The sequence below is a fragment of the Eleginops maclovinus genome, chromosome 2, assembly GCF_036324505.1.
Source record: "Eleginops maclovinus isolate JMC-PN-2008 ecotype Puerto Natales chromosome 2, JC_Emac_rtc_rv5, whole genome shotgun sequence".
NCBI lineage: Eukaryota > Metazoa > Chordata > Actinopteri > Perciformes > Eleginopidae > Eleginops > Eleginops maclovinus.
Window position 1 is genome coordinate 9,364,871 of NC_086350.1, and position 26,065 is coordinate 9,390,935.

A 26,065-nucleotide genomic window follows, 5' to 3' on the forward strand; every position below is an offset into this window, starting at 1 on the left:
CGGAGGATGAAACCCTCTTTATTGTCACATACATGCACACAGCAGAGCACACACAGTGAAATTGGTCCTCTGCATTTAACCCATCCTAGTACTAGGAGCAGTGGGCAGCTATTGTGCAGCGCCCGGGGAGCAATGGGGAGGGGGGATTGGAGGTGTCTGGTGCCTTGCTCAAGGGTACCACAGCAGGGCCTAGGAGGTGAACTGTAGCAGTCCACTTTCCATATTTCAAGTCTGTTCGGGGACTTGAACCGGCGACCCTACGATTCCCAATCCAAGCCCCTACTGACTGAGCCACTGCTGGACAATGAGACGCTTTGACAGTCACATCCTAAGATACTAACGGTATGGCGATATTGTATCGATACACGGACGCCAAGTATCGATATTTTCTTATATAAACTATTAATATTGCAAATCCAAATGAAAGTTTTTGGTAACAATTGCTTTTTCAATCCACTGTGCTGAGCTTTTTCTTCTGCGGTCATGGCCATGGGAATGGTAGGAAGTTGGAGTCAACGGAGAAATAAATCTGAAATGCGCCATACCGCAAAATATCGTATTGCAATACTTAGCATATCGTAGAATCACTATACTATTGTATCGTGGCTTGAGTATCGCGATAGTATCGTGTCGTAGGGACCCTGGTGGTTGCCACCCCTACAGTGTACCATAACTGGTATTTTTGGCCATTTAGATAATGGTCTTAGATTTATGTCATCATAAAATAAAAGGAGAAGAATAGGAGAGTTCTGTACGTAAAGTAAAAATGATGCTCAATCACTGGAAAAGCTGTGTGTCTGTTCTGTGTGATATAAAGTACATGCTGTCAAGTGTTTCTAAGAAAAGATTATATATAATGTAAAAGTCACTTCTAAGGAAAACTTCTAAAAGATTTCTTTCTTATGATTTCTTATTGTTGCGAGCTCCTCATTCCACATTTTCACTGTGATTTTATCTCAGGGATCTTAAATTCTGAGACGATAAATAAAAATGGATAAGTTAAACTGATGGATCTTCATTATGTAGGTGAACCCCCCCCGGAAAAAAATTAAGAGACCACTGCAGCATTATCAGTTTCTCCGTTTTACTACTTATGTCTCCGAGTTATTGTATTCTATAAACTACTGACGACATGTCTCTGTGTTGGAATTCTACAGACACTGGAATGGCTGCCAGACATGTAGAGATAAAGATTTAAGGAACATTTGGAGTGGTCTCTTCCTTTTTTCCGTAGCTGTGTGTGTGCTGTGACGGACCTTGTTGGGCTGGGGCCTCTGGCGTCTGTCGATGCTCATGTCTCCTCTGTAGATGGGAGAGGAAACCTCTGAGCGAGCGCTGTTCATGTTGTAGGATCTCATGGGCGAGTAGCCGCCGTACATCGACAGCGACCCGTGGGAGGGCGAGGGGGGGATGGAGTGGCTCGGTGCAGTGTGCTCCGACAGGTTGATCATGGTTTTGGGACTGGCCATGTTGCTGTAGAGCGCCGGCGGCCTGGTGTAGGCCTGCCTCTGCTGCCACTCGAATAGCTGCCACATGGTGTCGTCCCGCATGGAGCCGCGCCTGTCCCCGGGTGAGGGCCCCAGGGCCTGCTCGTACAGAGAGGGCGACATGCTGCAGATGCTGTCCCGCTGCGCCATGCTATTCCTGGGCATACTGCAGTAGCCGTCGCCATAATGAGGCATGTAAGGAACCCGATGGCTTGGCATGTTTCTGGGCAGCGTCTGGTATGACGTAACGCTGGGGAGGAAAACACAAAGCAGAAGCTGTTGAGGCGGTACAGAGAAAGCAGTACCTTTTACTGATTATTTACATCACAAATACTTGTTTTACATGTAGTAACTGCTTACATATTTATCTATTTTTATTAGAACCGATTAGCGCTCAAAGGAGTTACAACTATTTAATCAGAATTAAACTATTTTAGATTGTGTTATAATCATAAAATGTGAATTTTAGACTTATAGCATGTTGATGATAGAGGTAGAGTTCTTTATTGTTATTTAGACTTTTTTTATTTACATTTAATTTTTTTAATTTAATAACCAAAAACTAAATATGACTTGCTAGATAACTCACTTATCCAAGTCATGTTATGAAATAGCAAATTGTTTTTTATTCGCCTCTTTAAGAATGTTTATCTGCAAAACACCTCTGGTCTTCAATACGGACACTTCACTCTAAAAGAACCCCTCCACCAGGACCAATAAGACCTTTCCAGTGACAACAAAGCTCCTCTTCCAGAATCAGTGCAGCTTGCATCAAGAGAGCTTCCTGTTGAAGCTGAGACAATAAAGGAGCTGGTCTGTTACACCTGAAGCATTAAAACATGACTTCATGGAACCTAAGGGTCACTCAGGGGGACGTGCAGGTCACAGACTGTTTAAACGTCGACAGGATGGAGAGAGAGTCAACATGCTTTTCAGAGGAACACTATCAGGACCAAGGACCTCGTTGTTGATCTATCCATGACAACTTTTGAATTCATGAACTGCTCAGAACGGGGTGTTTGTTTATTTCTAAAAAGGAGTGAGTGGAGGCAAAGAGGATATATGAACACGAGCCAAGCGATGATAAGCAGATGGAGAGACAGACACGCTGACAGACGGGCAGGCCGGCAGACGGACAGAGAGCAGGTTTAATCTCAACCAATTAAAAACGGGGCTCTCACAGCAGGGTCAGAGGCAGGGAGTAACTCCGGCTCACAGCTCTGTTCAGCTTTTGTTTATCCCCAGCTCCTCTGACTTTTACATTTAACAGTGTGATATTAAATTGTCTGAATCATTGTGAGGAGCGTGTGAGTCCTCCGGGACTAAGAAGCTTTGGAAAATTGGACTTTATAGTCATTTCTAGAATACACCACGTTTAGCCGAGTTCCGATCCTAGTTGTCAAAGTAGGACAATACTGGACTCTGGAGCAGTAACCTAAATCAACTTGTGCTGCAGAAGTTCCCCTCTTACAGCACACACATCCTGAGATGAAATAATGTGTATATTACGGTTTCATTTGAAACAGCAAAAGGTATTTAGCAAACCAACCTCCGGGTGTCGTCATCCTGGCTGCGTCCCCGCTGTGTGCGGACCCACTGCTCGAGCTGCTGCATGGAGCTGGTTCTGTTCAGGCTGCGGTCTGGGTCCTGGGGGGTATACTGCTGAGGGGGGGGTCCGGTCCTATCAGCTGGAGAGTGCTCAGCGGATCCGTTGACCTGCGGGCTGCGGTGCGACCCGTCTACTTCTGTGGGAGTCTGCGGCGCGGCGATGTTAGCTTTGACAGCCGCCGCCTGGGCCGGCTGCAGCTTGAGGCTGTTGATCTTGGTGAGAGGACGCTCCCGCTCCGCCCCGTCCTTCTGGAAGCCGTAGCGCTCTGCGTCGCACTGCTTCTTCTCTTCGTCTGCTGCGGCGGAGGGGGTGGGCGTTGCAGGGTGCTCACGGTCAGCCTCGCGGTTGAGTTCATTGTTGTGGATCTCAGGCTGTGTGAGGGGCGGCCTGTGGTTGGCTATATTGTTGATCTCTTGGGGTCCGCACTGCTCCACTATTAGCTTGTCCAACCTGCTGAGAACAGAAAGGAGGCATTAGGATTAAAAGTAACATCTCAGTCCCTGCGCTAGCTAATCAACACATAAGATCAGCCGCTCAGAGATGCTAACTATATAAGATTACATAAGGAGATTCAAAACTCATCTGTGTCATCGATCACCAGGTCAAGGAGTTTAAGAAGTATTGTTAAAATGTGCAGTAACTTCATGAAATTTGTGAACTCTGCGAACAAGTCTGACTCGAAAAGAAAGTGAAATGAAAATAGCTGGAGGGGAACAATGCTTCCTCCAGCTGCCAGAGGAGGTCAGGCATGTAAAATCAGATATCTCCAATAAAGCACTGGCTCTCCGGCGGCACGGCACAAAGGTGCTGCTCAGACTCCGGTAATTCATTTGCTGCTCCGTTTGCCTCCTCACCAGAAGACCCATACACAGCTCTGCGGTCCTTAGGGAGGCCTCCACAAGTAATTGACACCAGTACTCCTTGGCCTTAGACAGACTCAAGGTCACGGCTTCAAAGTTTGGCACATTCCCCTCCAGCAGCACGCCTCACCGGGTCAGCAATAGGAGGGTAGGAGGAGAGGCATTCCTTGAGAGTTTCCACTTGGATCCTTTTAAATAGCTGCAGCAGGCACGTAATGTCTTCTCCAGCCATCTGTGGCCCCAGCAGCCCAGCACACACTCAGCTCTACGACGGTCTGTGTGCATCTACTCATCATTCTTCTGAAGAGATTGTGAAGCATTAAAGGGAAAGCTCCTTAAGGAATAAGGAATTGGGAAACCATATAACGTTCTTTTTTACAGTTCCCACCAGCTTAAAATATGAAGAGATGTAATAAAGTGAAATACTGTACATAGAATACAATATAAACCAGATACCAGGTTATCCTTCAGTCTATATATCTGAATTCTGTTCAAATACATAGCTTTATAGCTACTTCCCTTTATAGCTTTTTCGTGAATTTCAGGCACTACTGCTCTGTGTAATTACAAAGCACTTTACCATTACGCCTCTGCTCCCCCATGTAAAAGCAGGGCATTAGAAAGGGGGGCTGCCAAATGACATTTAACAAAGGGTAAAAAAAAAAGGAAGGAAAAACCCCTATCCTGATGAGTCAGTGATCTTCATCAGCTTTGCACAACATCCTCCTCCGAACAACAACACACATTCATAAGGAATGTGTGTGCTAATGCAAATGGCATTCGTGTGTATGCTCCTCTGTAATAAACCTCAACAGAGAAACATTTTAAGAATAGTCATCCAACCAACCCTGACTCTGGAAATGTCACAAGTAGTGAACTTTGCTTAAGAACAGGCTTAGAAAAAGAGAATGAAAGCACTTCCTTACAGTATGAATTGAAACGAAAATCACCAAGAATATGACCGGGAAAATCGTGCCTGTTTAAAAGGCCCACATCAGATGCCTTTTGAAAGCGAAACAGCAGAGTGTTATCTCCCAACATCACATCAAATACAGGCTTTATCCTTTTACAAACCTTTTGACCGGCTCTGAATGCACAAGAGCTGCATCTGTCATGACTTTCATCCAAGACTCCATCTCTTTGGCGGTGTCGGAGCAAAAATAGTATGTCCGCATGTTGGGATGCGTCGCCTGAGTTGACAGTGGACAGGGAGAGTGACACACAAAGTTACCTGAAAGAGAGAAGAAGAAATCATACAGTTAACAGGGATTTTAACCACGACCGATAAATTAAGATTGGTTGCTTTTCATAGGTTTCTCACTAGATTTACAGCAGTTTAGAAATCTCTTTTTGTATGCATTATGTTAAGGCAAATCTGAAGTGATGGTGTGTGAAATACCACACCTGTGGGCATCCGTACTTTCCACATAAATCGAAAGAACGAGTCACCTGGGTTTCATGCATACCGTCAGATTAGAGCAGAGAATCTGCAGGACTTACCATGCAGTTCAGAGTATGGCAGACGAACGGTTCCTTAGTTGCTTTGTTCCCTTGCAGCGAACAAACCAATTTATTGTTTGGGCCAGCCGCAGAAAGAGAAAAACAGAATGTTAAGTGAACAACCTCAATATCCTGTTTACCAGTGTCGGAAAAGCAAGCACTGTCACAGCCCAAATTACTTCTGAATAACCCTGAGGAGGAAGGTTTAATAACATTGCTATTTGGGACAGGAACAGTTTAAAAAGATAAATATGCGTCCAAAAGTCCTCCATTCCTGAGCAAATCTAGACTGAGTAGGTCGTGGCCTGCTCCTCCTCTCTCTCTCTCTGAATCTCAGCTAGAGCTGCAGTGGGCTGTGTGGTTGCAGAAACCTTGAGCAGACTCCTGGGCGTCTGTGTTTGTCTGCGCTTGGCAGGATAACTTTGTTAGGGTTTATGAAGGACGCACAGTCATACTGTACACACCCCCGCTGCCCTGCTGTGACCCGGGGTTTCCAGGTCAGTAAGAGTACTGCAGTGCTCGAGTACTACTCTACTGCAGCAGCAGACATCTCGATGCTGGCAGGACGTCTGCTTTCTAAGCATGAGCAACGTGTCCTTTAAATGACTTCACTGTCAGTGGATTGAAAATACTTCTAAAGCCAAGAGAACAACTCTTCACATCATATTCCTGCTTAAGAAAACACTTAGGAGATAGCTACTAAACCTAAACAAGAAAAGATCAGAAGGACTTTTTGGGAGGTTTGTACATTAAGCTTTAAACAATACTAAGGTTTGATTATACCCAGCCTCAGACTGTGCAGTGTAACGAAGTTGAACAGGAGTGAAAACAGGCACTGACCTTGAAGGCATATTTTCTGTTGATGTGATCATCCACCGACAACATGGAAACACGAAAGCTCGGCAGGAGGATGCTGCCTAATATCCCCTCCTCTTTTTCATCTGAGGAGAGAAAAACAAGGCATTAGGTGACATTTTTATCAGCCAACTTCATATTTTCAGTAACATTCCACTGAACTCTTATGTGGAACACATATTTGTAAACACAAAACCAGGCAGACGAGTACACTGCAAGATAAAAACTAAAGAGTGTGCTGGTCAGAGTGAAATCAGTGGAAAAGATTAACATTGATTCATGTCCTCTACAGCCAGGCCACTCTAATCCTCATTAAGTTAGCAGACATGGCTCCACACTGACAATGCCGCTCTCTCCATGAGGGGGATTAGATTGGGTCCCGAGTTTAAGCTGGGAATTGCTTAAACTCCTAATTTGTTATAAGCAATATGGTCAGCCTAACAGTAAACACAATATATCAGGAGAGTGACTCGGCTGTCCCAGAAGCCTTAGCTTGACCTGCTATAGGTGCACAAGTGTTGACGAGGAGTGCTATGTAAAGCCAGTCTCCTGATACAAACATATATGTAGGACAAGGCTCGGGGTGAAAGGTAGTGAAGATTTGGGGAAATAAAAGGTATCTGTTTGCCCTGCAGCTAGACTGATCTCTCTCTATCTGTACCTGCAGCCGACTGGCCCCCCATGTATTTATTCATCATGTCTCCGTGTCTGTGCACAGAGGACTCTGCAGAACATAAGCTCACATTGCGGGGAGGGGGCTGAGCGTACAATAGTCTGATATCTACAGCTGAGGGGCCGCACAGTGCATGACCCCGCTGCCCACTCTCTGCTGATGGCTGGATTTCTCCACATGTCCGTCCGGATAAAGCCTTTGGGTCCGCTGCTGTCTGTGGCTTTTATCAGTCAGTGGGCGGAAAGAAGGCGACAGGACTGGCAGACCACAGAAATAACACAGGCGAGATGTCATCCGATCAGCAGAAGCGATGACTGTATCGCATACAGTGGGATGTGCGTGTGCCAGGCAGGACTCTCCTCTTTATCCGCATCCTCACAGTTAGCCTACTCACATTTAACTCACTGATTTACAGAACTCTTTTCACTTTCCGACAGTCATGCAGGGTGAACTCCGGACACAGCTGTGTCAATATTAGACATAAACATCAGGACTGCATGATAAACAGTCAACAGCAGCTCAGTCAACAACCTCTAATAAAAGAGAACAGCACACACATGATTTCCTCCAGCAGCAAAAAGGAAGGACAGGCTGGTCTTAATCACTTTGTAAAGGACTGCTGTTCCCACAACAGGCTCATGATAAAAAAACATGACTAATATTATGACTCCAATTAAGTTGCTTCGGGATATTTAAATAACATAGCAGATCAAATCAAAGTTTGCTCCTGTCTCGATTTTTTTTGCCTTGGTTGTGAAAGTCTGGGCTGTCTTTCCTAAATGACAGGACCAGAGCAGTACCGCCGATATTTAAGAGGAGGATCAGAGTCATTACATAACAGCAGTCACTCTAATGTGAAATTAAAAGGGAATAGTAAAAAGACCAATGTTGTGTTTAAGCATCTTAATCTGAGCAAGACCCCCTGAATAAAAACAGCAGCATCTCTGGAAACTTGTGTTGTGACTTTATATTAGAGCAAAATCCAATTTCCTGCTTTTGCTTTCACTATCAACATTACGGTTGTATCAAAGCCTATTTAAAGCCCTGGCTTTGCTTGGGGAAAAATTATCCCTCAAATGGCAAATCAGATGACAGGAGAGCCATTTCAATTAATGTGTCTCCTTAGTCGGTCCTGACAGGCTGCTTACCGCAGGGACTTGGATCCAGATATATAAACAACCGCCAAGAGCGCGGCTCTGAAGGTCAGACCAGCCCTTTGGACTGCTGATGGAGAAGCAGGGTTGTTGGAACTCGTGCAATACTAATGAAGCATGTCAGCAGAGCAGGACTCACCTCTGTAGTAGAACAGGCAGAGGTCCGACAGCACAAACCACCTCTTCTTCCACAGCTTCATCCCCGTGCTGTCCTGGAAGACACCAAAACAAAAAGGAAACAGTTAGTCCAAAAACTCAGAAAGGTCTGAGTGACAGAACTGTTCTTGTCTCAGCTCTTCAGATTGTATCAGTTGAATTTCTTCCAGTAATTGTTTGCTAGTTGTTTTCCAACAGACTTGGTTAGTACTCATTGCCAATTTAGTCCTTTTTAATTTGTATTTTGAAGTTGTTATTCACTTCCTGTATTATCTTTCCGGACAAGTGTTTCTGCACATTTTGGTCTGAAATGCCTCCTCCACCCCAACAGTTTGGAACTCGTCCCCTTTATGCAATATTACTGCCACTCAAATGTTACATATTATTGGTCTGAGATGAAGTATGGTATTTCTATTCCAGAAATCAAATGTTTTCCTTCAACCACATAAAGATCTTATTTGGTTGAAGGAAAACATTTGATAGCATATTAAAGAGAGTGCTCCACTGCGTATGAACTCTGAAGGTTATTCATTGGGCAACAAAAACAAATCTTTGCTTTAGTTGTTCTTTGGTATCACAATGCTGTGATCAAAGGGGTTTCAGGCTGCTTCTTGAAAGGATAAAGGGTCCGGATCCGCTGAGCACTTTATTGGAAAACTTGAGCAGAGTCCTTAAGCGAGGATTTCACCCGGAGACAAAAAGATGGGGAGGGACTTCCACAACTCTTTCATTATGGTCAAACGGCATGTGGGCTGCAGTTTACTTTAACTGGAAATGCACTTCCATAAAGCAGCATGTTTAAGGCATTAGTTTCAAAGTCTCCAGAGCAGATGCTGCTCAGCGTGTGGATAATGGAAGCACAGAATCAGAAATGTAACAGAAAGATTCTTGCATCTATTCATTTATCACCTTCCCTCTGTTCAATTAAAGTCTTCACGCCTCATTTCACAATGTGTTCATGATAAAAACTTTATCAGAAGTTCTGAATAACCATTCTTCCACGATCACTTCAACCACTGTGGCATTTTGTTTCCCCGAAGGATCAACTGAAGGGCTCCAGCTTTCCCTCAAAGACTTCAATAGCTCCCAGGTTTCAATGAGGCAGGGAAATAAAAGTGCAAATCCAGATTTGTGAGACATTTGCTTGATCTACGTCACCCTGATTGAGGTCCCTAAAGAAATGGCAGCTGGCAGCTGAACCAAAGGAAGCCGTCGTGTGCTCACAGCGCCGGGAGGCTGCAATCACAACTAAATGAGTCTCCCACTTAGGAAGCGAGAGAGTCCTGCCTGGCAAAGAGCTGCCTCAAGCACCCCCCCCTTTCACCCTCCACTTAAAGTAACCAGGGAGCTGTGATGAGGGATTGGTACTTAAACACTGGAGGAATGGCTGAGCAGTGACACCGGACAAAGACGTGTTAGGAGGCTGGAAGACATCAAAAACGTTCTTTGTTTCCCAAGACTGCAAATCTTAAGGCGAGAGACACACCTAAATATTGCTCTATTCCTGAAAGAGGAAAGTTGTAGAACATAAAGTTGGTTAATTCAGACACTTCTCCCCAAAAATAGTTCAGTGTAACTTTATGTCAGGGTACTTATGAATGGCTGATTGGCTCACCTGTTTGTAAAGCCAGTTCCTCTTGATCACCGGGGCGCTGGGATTCCTCCTGATGGAGTTGGATCTCTTCCCAAAGTTGTGGATTTTTTTGGAAGGCCTTGAAGGCTAGAAATACAGAGTAATTGTGAGATCAATCCATAACAACAAATCTAGACAGACATCCATAATTATCCTGTATTCATGCGTGTCGCTCACTCTTCCTGCTGGACTGTTGGGGTTTGCGGCGTAGTCCGAGCCGCCCGTGTAGTTGGAGGCCTCGCTCATGGTGCTCAGTGGCTGGTCCTTCTTCTCATTCGACGGCACTTTGGAAGCAGATCTAAAGAAAGGAGACACAAACAGAGCACATTATCAGTCAGAAATACAGATTTATATTTACTGACCTTGAATATAAAAAAGGAGAATAGGAGGAGGCAGACTTTGTGGTGCACCTCTCTGAAGTTCAAACTTTTTGTTATAATGAGATCTCAACATGGGCCTACTGCACGGATCTAGCCAATTACTCCCACTGCAGATACACTCCCAGTTGTCTAACAGCTTTTAATGCTCTGCAAAATCATCCTGACATACTGAAAAGCAGCAGTGAATCAGGTCAGGATGCCTTTAGAAGACAAAGAAAATGTTGAAGGGAAAGTTGACAGCATCCTGGGTTCAGTACATTTTGCCATAGGATAGAACACTGTGTGAAATAAGTCGTCCCGGGCCCATAGAGATGTCCTACATTCTTTAGGAAGGGAACAACGCTGTGGTCCAGAGGGAGCAAGACTGAAAAAACAGAGGAGCAGAAATACTGCAGCAAAGAAAAAAAAAACCACCTCTCAGATATACTGCTCTGGTTTCAGGTCACTGAGGAAGAGAATAAGGAGAGAAGCCGCCAACCCTGCACTGCAAACCCCCCCCCCCCCTAACCTGCCAATGTGATGAATGACCTCACGGTTGTAGACTTCAGATTACTGTATATGGTAGCGTTCGGCATAATTAGAAAATCTATTATCGATCGACTTTGGCATCATGCACTTTTCATCCATCCGTACCAACGAGGAGAAACTCAGAAACCATTTAGAAGTTTCTTTTAACAATTCGGGCTCCATGAGGTGGAAATAACCCGACAAGCTCTCAGTCCACCGCACGCGTGACTGGAATTAAGGAGTCCAATATTAAATATAATATGGAGAGACTAAAGCATTAGCACTTTGAAAATTGTATTTAATATAAAAATAATGTTTATGTTAAGATGTTAACATAATACCTTCATACCAGTTTTGTGCATTCTTCTTCTAGCCTCCTAACACGTCTTTGTCCGGTGTCACTGCTCAGCCATTCCTCCAGTGTTTATTAAATGTAATATTGGGGTATGGGTGTCGACAGCTGAGAAATTGAAGCAGCGGAACTAGCCAACTCAACTGATAGCAGTCCTGAGAGGTCCTGGGATGGGGGTAGGGTTTATTTTCATTTATTTGTGCTTGGTTTTTCTCCTCTTGTCTGATCGTCTTATTCTTTATATTATTTCGATATTTTTTGTTGCATTTCCATGATTTCCTGTTTGGGTTTTTATCCTGTTCTGTTGCCTCAGCATATTTAACAAAGTGTAGGGTGTCCTTGGCTGTCCTGAAAGGCGCCTAAAATAAAATGTATTATTATATTTTGTTGTTGTGATTGTATTTTGTCATCTGTATGAATAAAAAAATGTTGATTCAAAAAAACAAACATTTGGGACTCCATGCTGTTATCCTGGCGGTGCACAAACACTCAGAGCGATCACAAGGGATAACATCAGCTCGACCGGCAACACACACAGGATGCTCATTTCCGTGCAGCACAGTGACAGGTCGGGGACTAGCGAAGACAGAACCAGGACACTGACCCCGTCTCACCTGGGTTAAACAGAAAAGTCACATGAGTCCTGAGTCCTAACTCCAAGAACAGGTCTCACTATTATGCACTTGAGATCCTGTGATTGCTAGTTCAATAAAAGCGTTTCAAACACCAGAGAGACTTTTCCTCATTAGTATTATTATAGTTCCCCGGCTGTCTTGAGTGGAATAAGTGAACAGGTTCTGTACAGAGGTGGAAAATCAAAGAAGTAAATGGATGGACAAGGGGGTGACTAATGCACTCTCTAGTTGGAGTGCACACTATTTTCTCACATCTTAAAAATAACAGCTTGTGTGGAGAGATGGGTTGCCGCTGAGATTAGCCTTCTTCTCCATCTAATGATCTATCCCGAGAAAAATGAACCGTGAGGATTTGCAGCACTTCAAGCGACAGGCGATACCCTGAGTGAACCTAAATCAATGGCCATCAGAAGCACAGGGGGTGGGAGGGGTGGGATGACAGATGTTACTCTGTGGACCACCAAGCCATGTTCAGTCTTTGAGTTAAGATTAAGTCATTTGTGTGATAATCCCTCTGTATGCGGGGAAATTAAAAAGCACTGAGTAGCCCCTTCAGTGTTAGCGAGTGATGCTGCGTTATCAGCCTCAAGCACACATTTGAATACCCTTAGAACTACAATATACAATTTGTTTATCTGCTAAATGATATGCCTCAAATGATGTGTTTTTGTATATAGCAGTTTACTACCGGTATCTATTCTGGTTTTATGTTTAGTCTGTTTTTCCCTGGTTTTGCTGTTATGAAACAGTTATGATTTGAATGTGTGTCTTTGTTTTCTTACATATTTCTGTAGTCGTGATACAATGTAAAAAATGTCTATTTTTGATAATAAAAGATTTTTAAAAAGCACGCCCGATCTCGCAAGCTAAGCAGGGTCGGGCCGGGTCAGTACTTGGATGGGAAGCTGCCTGGGCCTCTGCAGAATTTATTTCTGATCCAGTTACAGTAAATACAATGCACACAGGCAGAGGACACCACCAAATGCTCCACATCTAGATTTTGGAATGGTACTTGGCTCTAAAATGTAACATGAACTTCCACAGAATGCTGTTCAGAGTTTCTGTCGGCTTTAAATGACTGTTTTCTTGTTTAGCTTGGTGCTCGTCTCCAGACAGCCCACAGTGGAAAGGACTGTGGTGGATGAACACAGTAATGGTTGTAGCAAAATTCCAGAGCCATCTTTGTGTTCACCACAGGTCCATGGCAACAGCATCTCAAAAACAAATGACTACTGTATATACCTGAAGCTGGAAATGGGAGTTTGGTTAAAAATGTGGCCTTTTTTAAGTTCAAATGATACAGCGGAGCTTTGCCGAGCATCTATCACGGTGGACAGACTGCGTGACCATCACAGAGCGGACTAACCATCCTATATGTCAAGACTATCCCGTATCTATTCAGGGTGTCACATCCCAGCCTGATTTGGTGAGCCTGTGTGTGCAGAAAGAGTGAGGAGGGATTACACTGCCACTGCAGCCTGGCGCTCTAAGCACACTGGGGGAAACAGTGAACTGAGCGGCTGAGGGTGCACTTTAAAATGACCACACAGCATTTCTAAAGAAATAAGAGCGCTTTCAAACTCTTTTGTTCACCAGTGAACCTCGCCTTTTATATTTTTTTTAACCAACAAAAGACTGAAAGACAAGGCAAGCAGATCAAGATATCAGTGTCTGCATTGGTCCCGGGCTCAGAGATGCAGTGAGTTGATCATTGAGGTTTGGAAAGACACAACAAACAAGGTGAAGTGCACCGTACAGGATTAGGAATGCAAATGTGCAAGAGGTCATCAGGCAAAACCATACAATAGTGTGTTGTTAGTGTGCGACAACAAGGATTTAACACAGACACGTTCAAGGTTGTTACGTAAAAAACAAATGTGGACGACACACAGTTATACATTTGCACCTTATAGTTTTACCTGCTAAACGCTGGGTGACACAGTTTTCCACAATTCACACTACGAAACAGAGGAAAAACAAGTTTGTCAAATGTGTTTAACCAATGAGGGATTAAGAATGTTACATGAGGGGAATAAGATGTTTTAACCAATGAGGGGAATTAAAGAATGTCGAGTCTTGTTTTTACCATGCAAGAAAACACAAGTCATATTTGCATGTTGTCTCTTTATCTACTGCCACACCGGACTGAAAGCACCTTGAAGTGAGGGATGTGGATAAATTGGTTTTACTTTTGAATATTGGTACATTTTCTGTAATATAATTGAGCAAGTGAGTGACAACCTCAGATACTTGTCATAATAATATAATAAATCCAACATTTCCATAATGCAGTCCAGCTTTTTGATACTCAACATTGCCTTAAATTGACAAATAAATCTGCACTTTATATTGTCATGTCATCCAACCGGAGTTTAAACGACACCACGCTGTTGAAATAAGTTGTACTATTGCAGAGAAGTCCTGTCTAGGAAAACGTGAGTAATATAAATCTCTCCTGTGGATTTGCACATGGCGGACACGCTAAGCCGAGACATGTACAGCACAGTAAAGACAGGAGAACGATGAGGCAGGGTGATGCCACTTCACAGAGACGGGACTCAGCCATGACTCACCCATTACAGCATACCTGAACATAAGTCTGAGTGACGGACGTTTATGTAATGTAGGCATCACTGACTCACCTGTGCTGTTTGATTCTATGTTCTTCATGTGTTATACCAAGTCTGCACTGAAAATGATCATGCTTAACTTAAAACAAATTCCGTGTTTGGGATTTACTTGGAGTGCAGAGCAGATTAGGCAGTGATTTCAGCCTCTTCAACCTCTTTATCCCCGTGGCGGCTTAAATCCGTCTTTGCCTTTTATAACTTGTCCAGGGTGAAGATTTTCCTCTTATTACTTTTTCTAAAAACAGAGTCAACTGTTTGATGAACTGCATTTCCAAAACTTGGAAATAAAAACTAGTCAAGTAATAGGATTATAACTTTGACGTGTGTTCCCAAAAGTTGACCTGTGGTGCATCTGACACTCATTTTGCAGATTATCTTACAGTGAAGTGTTAGGTTAATTGCTCAGTTAGATATCATCTTGCAGCAGCACGGCGAGCCCCTCAGCGTGAAAAACTGCAGAGATGTGAGAGCAGCACAGTGAGCGGAGGAATGTGTCAAGAGAGTGCAGTGTGACAGTTCTTGCACAACAAGTGTCTTCACAAGCCTTTTCCAATCCTCCCGTCTCTGCTGAAGGAAATGCAGCTCCAACGAATTTGAAGAGACAGAGAAGCTCAGTACATCATATCCTAGTAAAACCAAGGCTTTCATTCCTAAGCCACACATTGAAAAAAGATGGAAAATGGTGCCTATGTTGAGACATCAGGGAATTCCTACTCCACAAGTTATTGGAATCTGTCCATCATTTCCCACATGAGAGTGAAATACCGTGACTTGAAGCAGAGACTGTTTCAATCAAGCATTCATTGCTGAAGAAGATAAGTGACACCAGTTGAGATGACATCACTTCGGCACAGCGAGATAATGTTATAGAGAATCTGCCATGACAGGGGCTTTCTGAGGGAAGTGAGAAGCTGAGTGGATCTGAAACATGTTGCACAACATTAAGCTAAGAGGGCGGTGGAGGAGAGGTAAAGCTGATGTCATTGCGTGGTTTGAGACAGTCAAGATGATGTATATTTAGGACACTTTTGGGTTGGGCATCCGTCTTCCTTTTTCATGGTTGGACACGCTGCAAATCTCTGGACAGACACTCTGTGTGGTCTTGGGGCAGACCCACAGCACCACTTCTTTCTGGTATCCCTTCAGATATGCCTATGATGTTCTGCTTATAGGATGGATTTAGGAAACAAACACAGTCTGGAAAGGTATTTATACACACAGAAGTGCGATGAAAGAATAAGGTTATGTGGAATTATGGATAATATTTAAGACTCAGTTCAGACTGACTGCTTGACTTATCCACACCTGACAATGACCCATGGATAAAGCTCAAGAGTGGATAAAACTAAAAAAGGGACTACTGACGTTACCTGAGATGAAATAACTTAAGTGTAGTTTGAAAGATGCGTAAAGTTTTAAATCTTGAAGTGAAAGGTTGAAGCGGACTCGCTTTTGACCCAGTCATGTGGTCAGCCTTGTGAGTGTTGTACTAAAAGTAGTGCACCAAAATCACATGGACATCGCATTGTGGGGGGGTATTTCTTTTTACTTATGACAAATGGAAAGGACATGAACTCTGATAAGGGTCAGAATGAGCGACGGACAGTAAATCACTGCATTCCCAACAGCTGATGCCTGCATGACACAAAGCCTTCTTATTGTCAGCCCTTTGCATCGATGACAAAGGCACTTAGTTTCAGTAAGCAATACATAAAACCTCTTTCATAACATCCAAAAACTGCCACTGCCATTCGAAAGGTTAGTTCTTATTTCTAAGGAATTTGTTTGTTACCATAAATAAAGAAAAAGGCGCTGAATAGAAGAGGCTTTAATCTGAAAGGGCAGAACTGCAACTAGAGGACAGCCAGATGGGACTCGTGTAACCTACACATCAGAAGTTGCAACCGCAGACTGTAGTGCTCAGAAATGCTGCCCGGTTGCATTCTAAAAGCGAAAAAACAAGAGACTTACTGTTCGTTGACGACAAAGATGCAATTGTCTTGGGAGGGTTGGCTTGAGACAGGATGCTTGCAGGTCACCTTCCGCTCATTGTGACTGATCAGGAGAGGGAGAGAGAAGAAACAGTGATCAATGTTAAGAACACGCATCATAAAAACAAGCCCCTCAACAGTACTTGATATAGGTCTGAACAGGTGAATGTATATGCTGCTTATTGCCCTGAAATCAAAGAACTCCAGCTGTAAAGTCTTACGAGAGCTCCTAACTTGCTGAGCTACAGTTTGTATAGGCTGTGTGGAACAATATGGAAACAATATTAACCTGCTGTGCCAAAAGACGAGATAATCAATCAAAAACGGGTCCAAAACTGTAAATAGTATAAAAAGTGGTCCATCCAGAGATACTGTAGGTAAAATCGAGACATTTTGCAATGTTCAGGAACATTATGGCTTCAAACAAAAGCCAAACAAAAGGGTCAACAGCCTAAAATAGCTCTTTGGTTTTATACAAAAGCACCAATGAGAGCTTTGGAAACAAGCGTATGACCAACATCCAAAGGTTCCAGCAGGCTGGTGGGCTATCCTACACCAGCATCTAATGACAGAGGAACAGTAGATGCTGCCCACAGGTCTTTTTGGCCAATTACAGCGGCCCACAGTCACTTCCTTCCCAACGTGATGAGAGCAGGATTCAGACCACACACTCATTGGTAAGAAGGAGTCTGAGGAAAAGGGGCTCTCACAACAGCAGCTTCCAGTAAAGTCCAGTCTGGTCAGTTGTGTGTGATCTGGATGGCCTGGGGGGGAGGGCCAGTAAACTTCCCAGTAAGAATGCCAAGCTTTGGTGTTCATCACTCTTGATAGTGAATGCTGGTTCAACAGCTTCCTTGGGAGGAGCGACTACACTGCCAAATTAACTCAAGCTCGAGAGCCAGTTCATCTGCTTCCTGTCCCATTATTTACAATTTGGAGATGGAAAATCGATGGTCATTTGATTACCCTGTCAGCGAGTTACAGAGATGGGCGGGTGCAGTAGCAGGAGAGAGTCTGTTATCAATACATTAATCCAACATAATGACAGCAGTTATTATTTAACAAGACACTGTGTCAACAGCAGATTTAAAAGCTACTCCTCCTGCATTTACCGGACCGAATTCTACTTTTCAACTCAGTCAGGCTGAACAATAAACAGAAGAGAGTCGAGCTACGGCCCAAAAATAACAGTTTTTAAACATGGGGTACTCATGTACTGAAAAGAGCAAATACCAAGAATGAAATAGGGGGTTTAGTTTCAGTTTAGCCTGGAGAGCAGCAGTCTCCACAGCGCTGCTCTATAATTAGTGGAGGCACTGCTGGCAGCGGAGCACTCTGTGCGGTCTCGGGGCAGACCCACGGCACCATTCCTCTCTGGTATCCCTTCACATGTGCCTATGCTGTTCTGCTTATAGGTTGGATTTAGGAAATGAACAAAGTCTGGAAAGGTATTTATACATGCAGAAGTGGGATGAAAGAATAATGTTATGTGGAATTATGGATAATATTTAATAATCAGTTCCAAACTACACAATCATTTAGCTTTGATCCTCTTGATGCACGAACCACAAGCTGGCCTTCATGTGGTTCTCTAGCCATGACTAAAAGGAAAAGAGCTTTAAATATAAGTTCATTCTGCCAACCTATTAATTGGCAGTGCAGGCCATTTCATTACAGCAGTGCAAAGCGTTTGAAACCTTCTGGGATATTTTAAATAATAATGATCTAATTGTTGGAAACATCTCCACAGTATCATCTCTAAATGAGAGACCCTATGGTGCACAGTGCCTGTACTAAAATCATGTACAGTAGAGGGCTGTTACTATGGAACAGAATGCAAACTTAGCATTAACATTGTGATATTTTCAACTTTGTGTTATATCGTGTGATTGCTAGTGTTGCCATGGGAATCAAAAGACTGCAGCTCAATGCCGTTTTCGGATCCATGTTCTGGTAATGGCTGTCCATGTGGTTAGAACTCTATGACTCTAAATGTGTATGGGCTTTTAGTACACAACACAAGATCACACGGTCAAAATACAAACAACAACAGCCAAAGCAAAAACATCTACTGTAGCTAGTCAAAGGAGACCAAAACTTAGAGGCAACTTGACAGTTCATTAACAATACAAAGAGTGATGGCACCAACCCAGTCTATAAAATGGAGGAGGGGTCCAGTAAGATGCCCATGGTGCTCTGATTCTGTTTCTTGCCATAGGAACTTGAAACCATACCTTGGCATTGATCCAAAGCACCAAATTAAGAGACACCCCCCATTAGTGACACCTGTTCATCAATACTTTGACGGGACACTGACTGAGGGAAAACGTTCCAGGATAACGAACCCTACTTATTTGCAAAAAGCATTGTTTTGAATGTCTATTTGAACATGTTTAATGATTCTGCCACATTGATCATAAAACCAGAGCAACTCTAACGCTCACTCTGCCCACTGACCTACATGTGGAGGTGGCAGACATTCTGCAAGCATCCTTTTCTCCTGTAACCATCAATACATTGTCACATCAAATGAATGTAGAGTTGAGTCAACAGAAACACTGCTAGATGTATGCAAGCTTCAGGAAGTTCAACCTGGAATAAAGATGGTAGTTACTAATATATCACCTTCAAAATTAAGTTTACAAAGGTTCTTCAGGTTGAATCTATAAAATCAAAAAAGGCCCTCCTGATGCGCAGATCTTTTTAGCAGATGTTGACTGAAACGTGTGCGAGGTCAGATTTTTTAAGAGGGGGTCGTGTGACATCAAAGAGTCTATATGAACACCTATATGGGCGGAAGCTATTCGAGAAGGTCCTTAACATTCCCGACATGATCCATGTGGCATGGGAGCACAGCGAGTTCTCAAACCTCAGTGATAAACATGGAGGCCGTGCAGCAACATGATGGCTGTGGTAGTGTGTAGGCCAAAATAGGCAGGGTGTGTAACAGCAATACACCGTTTCTGGTTTAGTAGAAAAATCTCTTAGAATAGAAGTCAACGAAAATCCGTTGTGTCTTTTTGCACTGGTCTTTGAGGTATTCGTTTATTCTATCCACAGCTTTCAATCCTGAGAATAAGGATAAAGCTTCCCACATTGCAGATGCAAAATGGATACGATTCAAAATCTGTTTTATGGCTTCAACAGCTGATTATATTGCAAAACCATTATTGAAATGTGTAGGTTGGTTGCCTTGACTCACACACCATAAAGCCTTCTGAAAGCGTCACAGGAGGATAATGGAATCAGCAGCCAACAAAATCAGCCGATGCTACACAGCTACTAGCTCAAAATCTCTGTTGGGAATAAATGTGTTTTTCAGAATACCTCTGCCAGCTTATCTTAGTTTAGAAACGCAGTTTGTGATGGTCACACTCGCCCTGCAGGATGTGGTCTGTGGTCAATCCAGTCAAGACTAAGTCAGCATGAAATCAGGGGACTACACAGTAAGGGGAGCATATGGTAGCATTTTTGCTTCAATAGAGGGCAAAACATTATACTCTTTAGATTTCTCCTTGTTTTCCAGAGGGAAGTGTTGTTTTGTGGATGGGTGGGGGTGAAGGGCAACAGGAGGGTTCAGATGTGTATTTGTGAGGCGTGTCAGTGAGAGCTGACCACCCTGCAGTGAGGAGGGCTGGGCAGAGTCCAGTACTGTCCTGTCCACAGTCATTAGCAGTGAGCTGCAGTAATGAAGGGCTTAAGGTCTGAGGGTCAACACTCCTCAGGCTCAGCTTTTATTGTTCCTGGGGTCTTTGATACTTCACTGCCCTTCTACAGTTTAACAACAAACCACTGAGAGGCTCCGGAGAGGATCTTTACATGAGAGAGGAGGGAAAAGGTCTTCATGAGGTTCGACAACAAATCGCTGGGTTTTAACAGTTCGGGGGCCCAACTGCAAGGGTTCCTCGTGTTATTATTTAGTTTGAAAGCCAAACCAACCCTGGAGTTCAGATCAGTGCTGAATGTGCTTTAAAAATGGTGAGTTGGGGCTGTTCCACCTTCTTGGTGTCGTCTTTGAAGCCAAGAACAGCTTTTTAATGCTAAGTTCTGAGAGATAAAACCTTCTCAACTTCATTAAAAAACTAAAAGTGGTCAAAAAGGGAAAACTAAAACCATCTCTCCCTCAACCTGCATCTGTTGAATTTAAAGTACAATGGAGAAGATCAAAAATAAGGTCAAATAGAGTGTCATGTGTGGACCCCTATAGATTCATTATGGAATTCACCGGCAGCGTCACAGCGTCACTGTGTCAGTGTGTAGCGGCCAAATAGAAAATGATAAAAAAAGAACATCACTTGTTGGTTGTTTTTGGAAAAACTCGAGGGGTTTTCCTCATTGGGTTGTGTTTGAAAAACCCCCCAAAAAACCCAAGTCACTGACACAGAGTCTCAACTGCTGTTGCTAATGACTAGGGGAAATTTAGGGAAAACATTTTTTAACCAGCTTTGAAACTGTGATACTAACGGCAAACTGGAAGAACATACACTCAATGAATCAAAAGCAGATGGAAGATTTGTTTTAATTGATGTGACACTAAAATAAGTGCATTTATAACTATTCGAGCACTCCGTATTTCGTGTCATTTAAGGCGTGCTCTACAAACTGTCCATGAATCAGTTTATATTGAACTACATCGTGTGCAACAATGAGGAATCCTCTTTTAATTTGGGTTAATGTGTTTACTCTAACGGGATTTGTTGCTGTGTAGAAGAAACAATTAATTCAAAATCAAATCCTGCAGCATCCCTTTAACTGCAAACACAGTTTCAAGTACTTCTGTGTCTTTAACAAGCACAGAAAGCCAATGCCTCTCTGTGTCTGTTGACTCTTATGATAAATACCGCCTAACCACAGCAAATATTTCCTAATGATCTTTAATTGAATGCCCTTCAAGCCGCCGGCAGGCCTGGGCATCCTGATGAGTGAACGGTGCAGGTCAGAAATAAACCATTCTAAAGTGTAGACATCTCAAAGAAGAAATACAAATAAACCGGCATTAGAGAAAAGATACAGTTGACTATGAAGATCAATAATCTATAAACTGTCAGACAATTAAACACTATTGAAATGAACTAAATATAAAGCAGGATATTATATACATAATTGTGCAATGATGGAATATTAAATCAAATAGAAATGTGCAGTGTAAAGTGTGAATGATCAATTACAGACAGGCTACAGCTACGGTTCCCTTAGTCCATGATGGTATCACATTTGACTCTTTATTGACCCATGGGACTAATTGTTGACATTTAAAACTATACCTATCATTGCTAAGATCATACAAACAATTAGGAATCTCCTTCAAAAAAGGCAGTATATAACAGGAAAGTCTGCTATAATTCAAATCTAACCACAAATCTCCAGCGTCTTTCAGCGATAATGAATTATCTTGTTAATGCTCACAAATCTAATCCTATTACACAGGAAGGAACGTGGACCCAACGTCAGGCAAGAGTAGTGAATAAAGCTTCCACAGTATCAGGAGAGTCTTCCTAACTAGCATAAAAAACAGTTGGTTGCAGTGGAACTCCTCATGGACATTGACTAGAGGTATGAATAGCCCGCCTCACAATAGCTGAGCTGAATAAGCAGAATAGGCAGCTTGTGAGTGGGGGCAGCTAGAGAATAGACAAAACAGGGGCTTTGCAGTCCCCCGGGGGGCACATGAAATGCAATGCGACAACATGAAGCAATGTGCTGTCACCAAACGGCAATACTGGATTACTGTCATGTCCTTAATTAATCCAGGTGCATAACTTCAAGGCAGCGTTGCAGAAAACTTGCATCAAATCACACTCATTACAGCCAGTAGCTTCAGCTGGATGCCTGTTCAGCTTTGACTTTCACCTTAGACCTTTTTACTCAACCAGCTGCTCGTTCGTGCTACAAATCAGATTTTGTTCACAAACAATTCAATTAGCAGCCGCCTCAAAGCAGCTGCGGTGGCGTGCTAAGTGTGTCAAGGTGACACAGCTGCACAGCCCACTCAAGAACATTTCAGGAAGCTGTGGAAACAAGCTGCTCCAAAAAAGAAACGAGGACTGAAAGACTGTTGTATTTAGGGAAAGTATTCTGAAAGTTAGACTGCAGTGCACTGAAGTCAGCTTCACTGTGACCTTCTGACCACCACACATGACATCAAGGTTCCTCATTAGACAGAAGCATTGGTTCCTTAAAGGCCTATTTATGAAACAGAACATTCAAACATTACAGTAACAGCGTAGATAAAGTTTCCATCCTCCCTCACAGTGTTTGTCAAACTCCCCTCCATAATCACTCAATGTTTAATTTCCTGATGTATTAAAAATAACAGCAGGCTAGCATCTCATCTGCTTTCAAGGCAAACAGATACCATGAGGGAAACCCAAAGACATTATGTCCACTTACACTATGATAATGTGTGTTTTAATTTCCTGAAAGTTAGACAGACCTCAGAGCCATACTGTAAAGCTATTAAGGTCCATGGCAGGACAAAGAGCAGAAGCTCCCAAAATAGACTCTTCCTATCAAGGTCATCTCCTTAAAGAAATAGATTGATGAAAGCTGGGAAGATGCAGGCTTAAGGACTATTGACTGGTATGTTTTAAAGATGGATTAAAATGTCTTAAACATAACTTTCAGTGTTATTTTAACCCATTAAGACCAGACTAGTAGTTACAAATGAGAACTAACAACTGCTTTCAGGTTTTTATTCCTCTTTTTTTTACCACATACTACAGTAAAGAAGCATTTGTCATGTGTCATGCCCTTACTGTTACCTTCTTCCAGAACATTTCTGCTGCCATCATGCAAATTAAACTCGTAGCATCAATTGAAGCACTGAGCACATACTGTATTGGAGGGCAACTTCTTACATTCATTTTCTCCATATATTTCCGTCAAAATATGCACATTTTACCAATGGTGGTGGGTCTGTATATGGACATCGGCTCAATACAGGAGTGAACACCTCTCTGCAGTTTTTACCATTTTGCTGATGTGTGTCTCATTACTCAAAGAAATCAAACGCGGCTCCACCCTCCCCTCCCCTTGATGTCTTTAGCTCAGTGAGTGCTCCCAGGAACAGGGCATCTGTACATCTGCTTTACTGCTGACCTGCTCTTTGGATACATCACTTTCTTCCATAGATAACATGTATTTGGATTGGCAGTATGAATACATAGAATATTTATAACATTTACCAACTGAAACTGGACTGCATAAGATATCTGTAAGAGAAAGTAAACCCTGAAAGTAAAATCATATAAATAACTTTCTTTAAAAAGTTAGTTGGATGAAGGCGTGCCCCGCCCCTCAGCTGAACTCCACAAATAATTTATGTCAGTTGGAAACATTGCTGAAACATCAGTGACTCCGAGTCTGTAGGAAACAGTGACCGTAGAGGACAACAGTCGCTGACTCGGCTCATGGGGAAAGAGAATAAGTAATAAGGACAACATCGCGGTTCCTTCTCTCCCTGTGGGTTTGACATGTGTCATCTCATCTCTTGGCTTCGGATAGCAACACTACACACATGCTCACCACAATATGCTCTATAAATAGTAAGTGTAAGTAGATGAGATTTAATTCATACAAGGGAAACTGTTTTAGACATTGTGCTGTTTGCCAACATCCACTATAAGTCAATCCATTAGACCGTACAGGGTCATGACCAAAAGACCCCACAGAAATATACCCAACCATAATGTGCCATATGTTTACATGCAGTCACAGACATTGTGGCTAGCTTTGTAGGCTTTATATAAACACTACAGCAAAATGAGTTTGTTTACATTATGCATAAAAACATATCCTGCTGGATCACCATAAGGACATTTCCAGGAATTCGGGCAGAAACCAGAAACTCTACAAAGGAAATAAGACATAATACACAAAGCAGATGTAGTGAATTTGTTCTGCTCTACCTTGGTGATTAAAGAGAGGACATAGTCTAGGTTGATGTGGGAGAGACAGTGGGCAATGCCATAATTATGGCTTAACTGACTGTGAATGACAGATAAAAGCCTTTAAAGATCATCCAGAACCACTGAGCAGCTCAGTACCGTCAGGAACAGAAATTACCATCTGATGCTTGGTAATGGAATAAGTCATGGGGGAAACAGGGGCTCCTCAGTAATGCTTAAAGTAAAGGGATGGCGAACACATCAGAGAAATGGAAATGGAAATGTTGTTTCTAATAACAGTGTATTACAATTGGCAGGAAAAGCTTTCTTTTCTCATTGAGAATAGAATTTCATCAAATCAGACTACACTGTCATCCAGAAGAAATAAAACAGACAAAAACTCAAAGCAAAAGTCCAGCGTATTTTCCCTGAAGGGTTTTGCTTTCCCCGTTATGTACAGTGGCTGGAAACCTGGGGCTCAACTTTAACTGACCGACACAAAACTATGAAAGGAAAACATGTAATATTTGATTTGCAATTTCCTTTTTGGCATTAGAGGTCCAAAGTAGAGCTGGGAAAAGCAAGCCTAGAGCAAACATGCACAATGTCCACTAGAATGGAAAATAACATTTATTTAAAAAAAGACCCGAAACAAACTAGAGGATATCACAAAAAAGGTCCATATACAGTAGGTTATGTAGCATTTTATCCTACATTAACTCCAAGTAGCCTGTAGCAAATCCTCTAGGCTGACCACACAGAGGTGCATTGACAAAAGGCTGACAAAATACTAATCAGTGTATGGTGGTGTCCAGATCCAAGCTGTTTGCTCATACAGCCATGTGAGAAACAAACGCTGACTGGGAGCCTTGCAGGAGCTGGTTAAGCCATAGACTGAATATATAGGCTATTACAACTGCAAGGCAATCACAGGCGCTGCGTTCATCTAAATGGCTTTTTGATGGTATAAACCCCCACCGTCAGCAGAAAAACAACCCAAACACCATCGAGTTACGAGCAAATCCCGCTCAATGTGTATGTAGTGTAATGTATGTCGCAGACGTCGACAGCACTGCAGGTTTTTTACTTACAATGAAAAGCTTCCTTAAATGTCCAGTTAAACAAGCACGGTGAAGTCGAGCGTGCCGGAAAAAAACAAGGAAAACGTTTTATCCAAGTGTGAACGTCACATACGTTAAGAGTTGCTTGTTACTTCAAAGAAGAGTGTGTTATTGAAGTCCTCTGTTGCTGTGCTCATCAGGCAAGAGCCCTCGCGCTGACTGCTCCGCCGCGTGCGCCCGTAGTAGAGATACACTGAAACCCGAGGCGATGACGTCACGCCCGGATGTAAAGAGAGCAAGGTGGCCACTGGCGTTTTATCACACTCCCCACACAATTACAAACCGAGCACACACACACACACATATAGAGAACGGGAGACTGCTACAGTGTGGTTGTGGTTTCTGGTGACATGGGGAAAAAAAGCGATTAAAAAACGTAGTTTCCGCTACAGTAACCGCGAAGGATTTATTCTTTTCAGGCAATATACTCATTTCCAAACTCCTTCCACACGTGGAAGAAATGCTTGGAAAAATATGGGACACACCAGCTCCACCCGGGACATTTTTACAAAGCCGCATGGAAGAACTGAAGTGACACCAAATCCCAGTTTTAAAATTATTCCATTGTTTATTTCTGTCTGTATGGAAGTCAACAATAAATATATTTTCCTCAGTGAGGTATGTTATCTCTGAATG

The 26,065-nt window shown here is 42.9% G+C and overlaps 1 protein-coding gene across 12 annotated transcripts in view; it reads right to left on the bottom strand.

Moving 5' to 3' along the window:
* Positions 1 to 26,065, bottom strand: part of LOC134879231 (pleckstrin homology domain-containing family A member 5-like) — a 78,796-nt gene that overhangs the window by 17,994 nt on the left and 34,737 nt on the right. For 9 of the 12 annotated variants that reach the window (XM_063905682.1, XM_063905692.1, XM_063905672.1 and 6 more), the window contains 8 exons: positions 16,403 to 16,486; positions 10,105 to 10,225; positions 9,910 to 10,014; positions 8,278 to 8,350; positions 6,297 to 6,397; positions 5,031 to 5,146; positions 3,037 to 3,549; positions 1,257 to 1,737 (listed from right to left, as the gene is read on the bottom strand). In XM_063905682.1, the coding sequence (XP_063761752.1) occupies positions 1,257 to 1,737; positions 3,037 to 3,549; positions 5,031 to 5,146; positions 6,297 to 6,397; positions 8,278 to 8,350; positions 9,910 to 10,014; positions 10,105 to 10,225; positions 16,403 to 16,486 (1,594 nt within the window). Of the gene's footprint in view, positions 1 to 1,256; positions 1,738 to 3,036; positions 3,550 to 5,030; positions 5,147 to 6,296; positions 6,398 to 8,277; positions 8,351 to 9,909; positions 10,015 to 10,104; positions 10,226 to 11,614; positions 11,781 to 16,402; positions 16,487 to 25,399; positions 25,606 to 26,065 lie in introns of those variants that run through there. The other 3 variants (XM_063905709.1, XM_063905632.1, XM_063905701.1) reach the window with 3 other exon arrangements.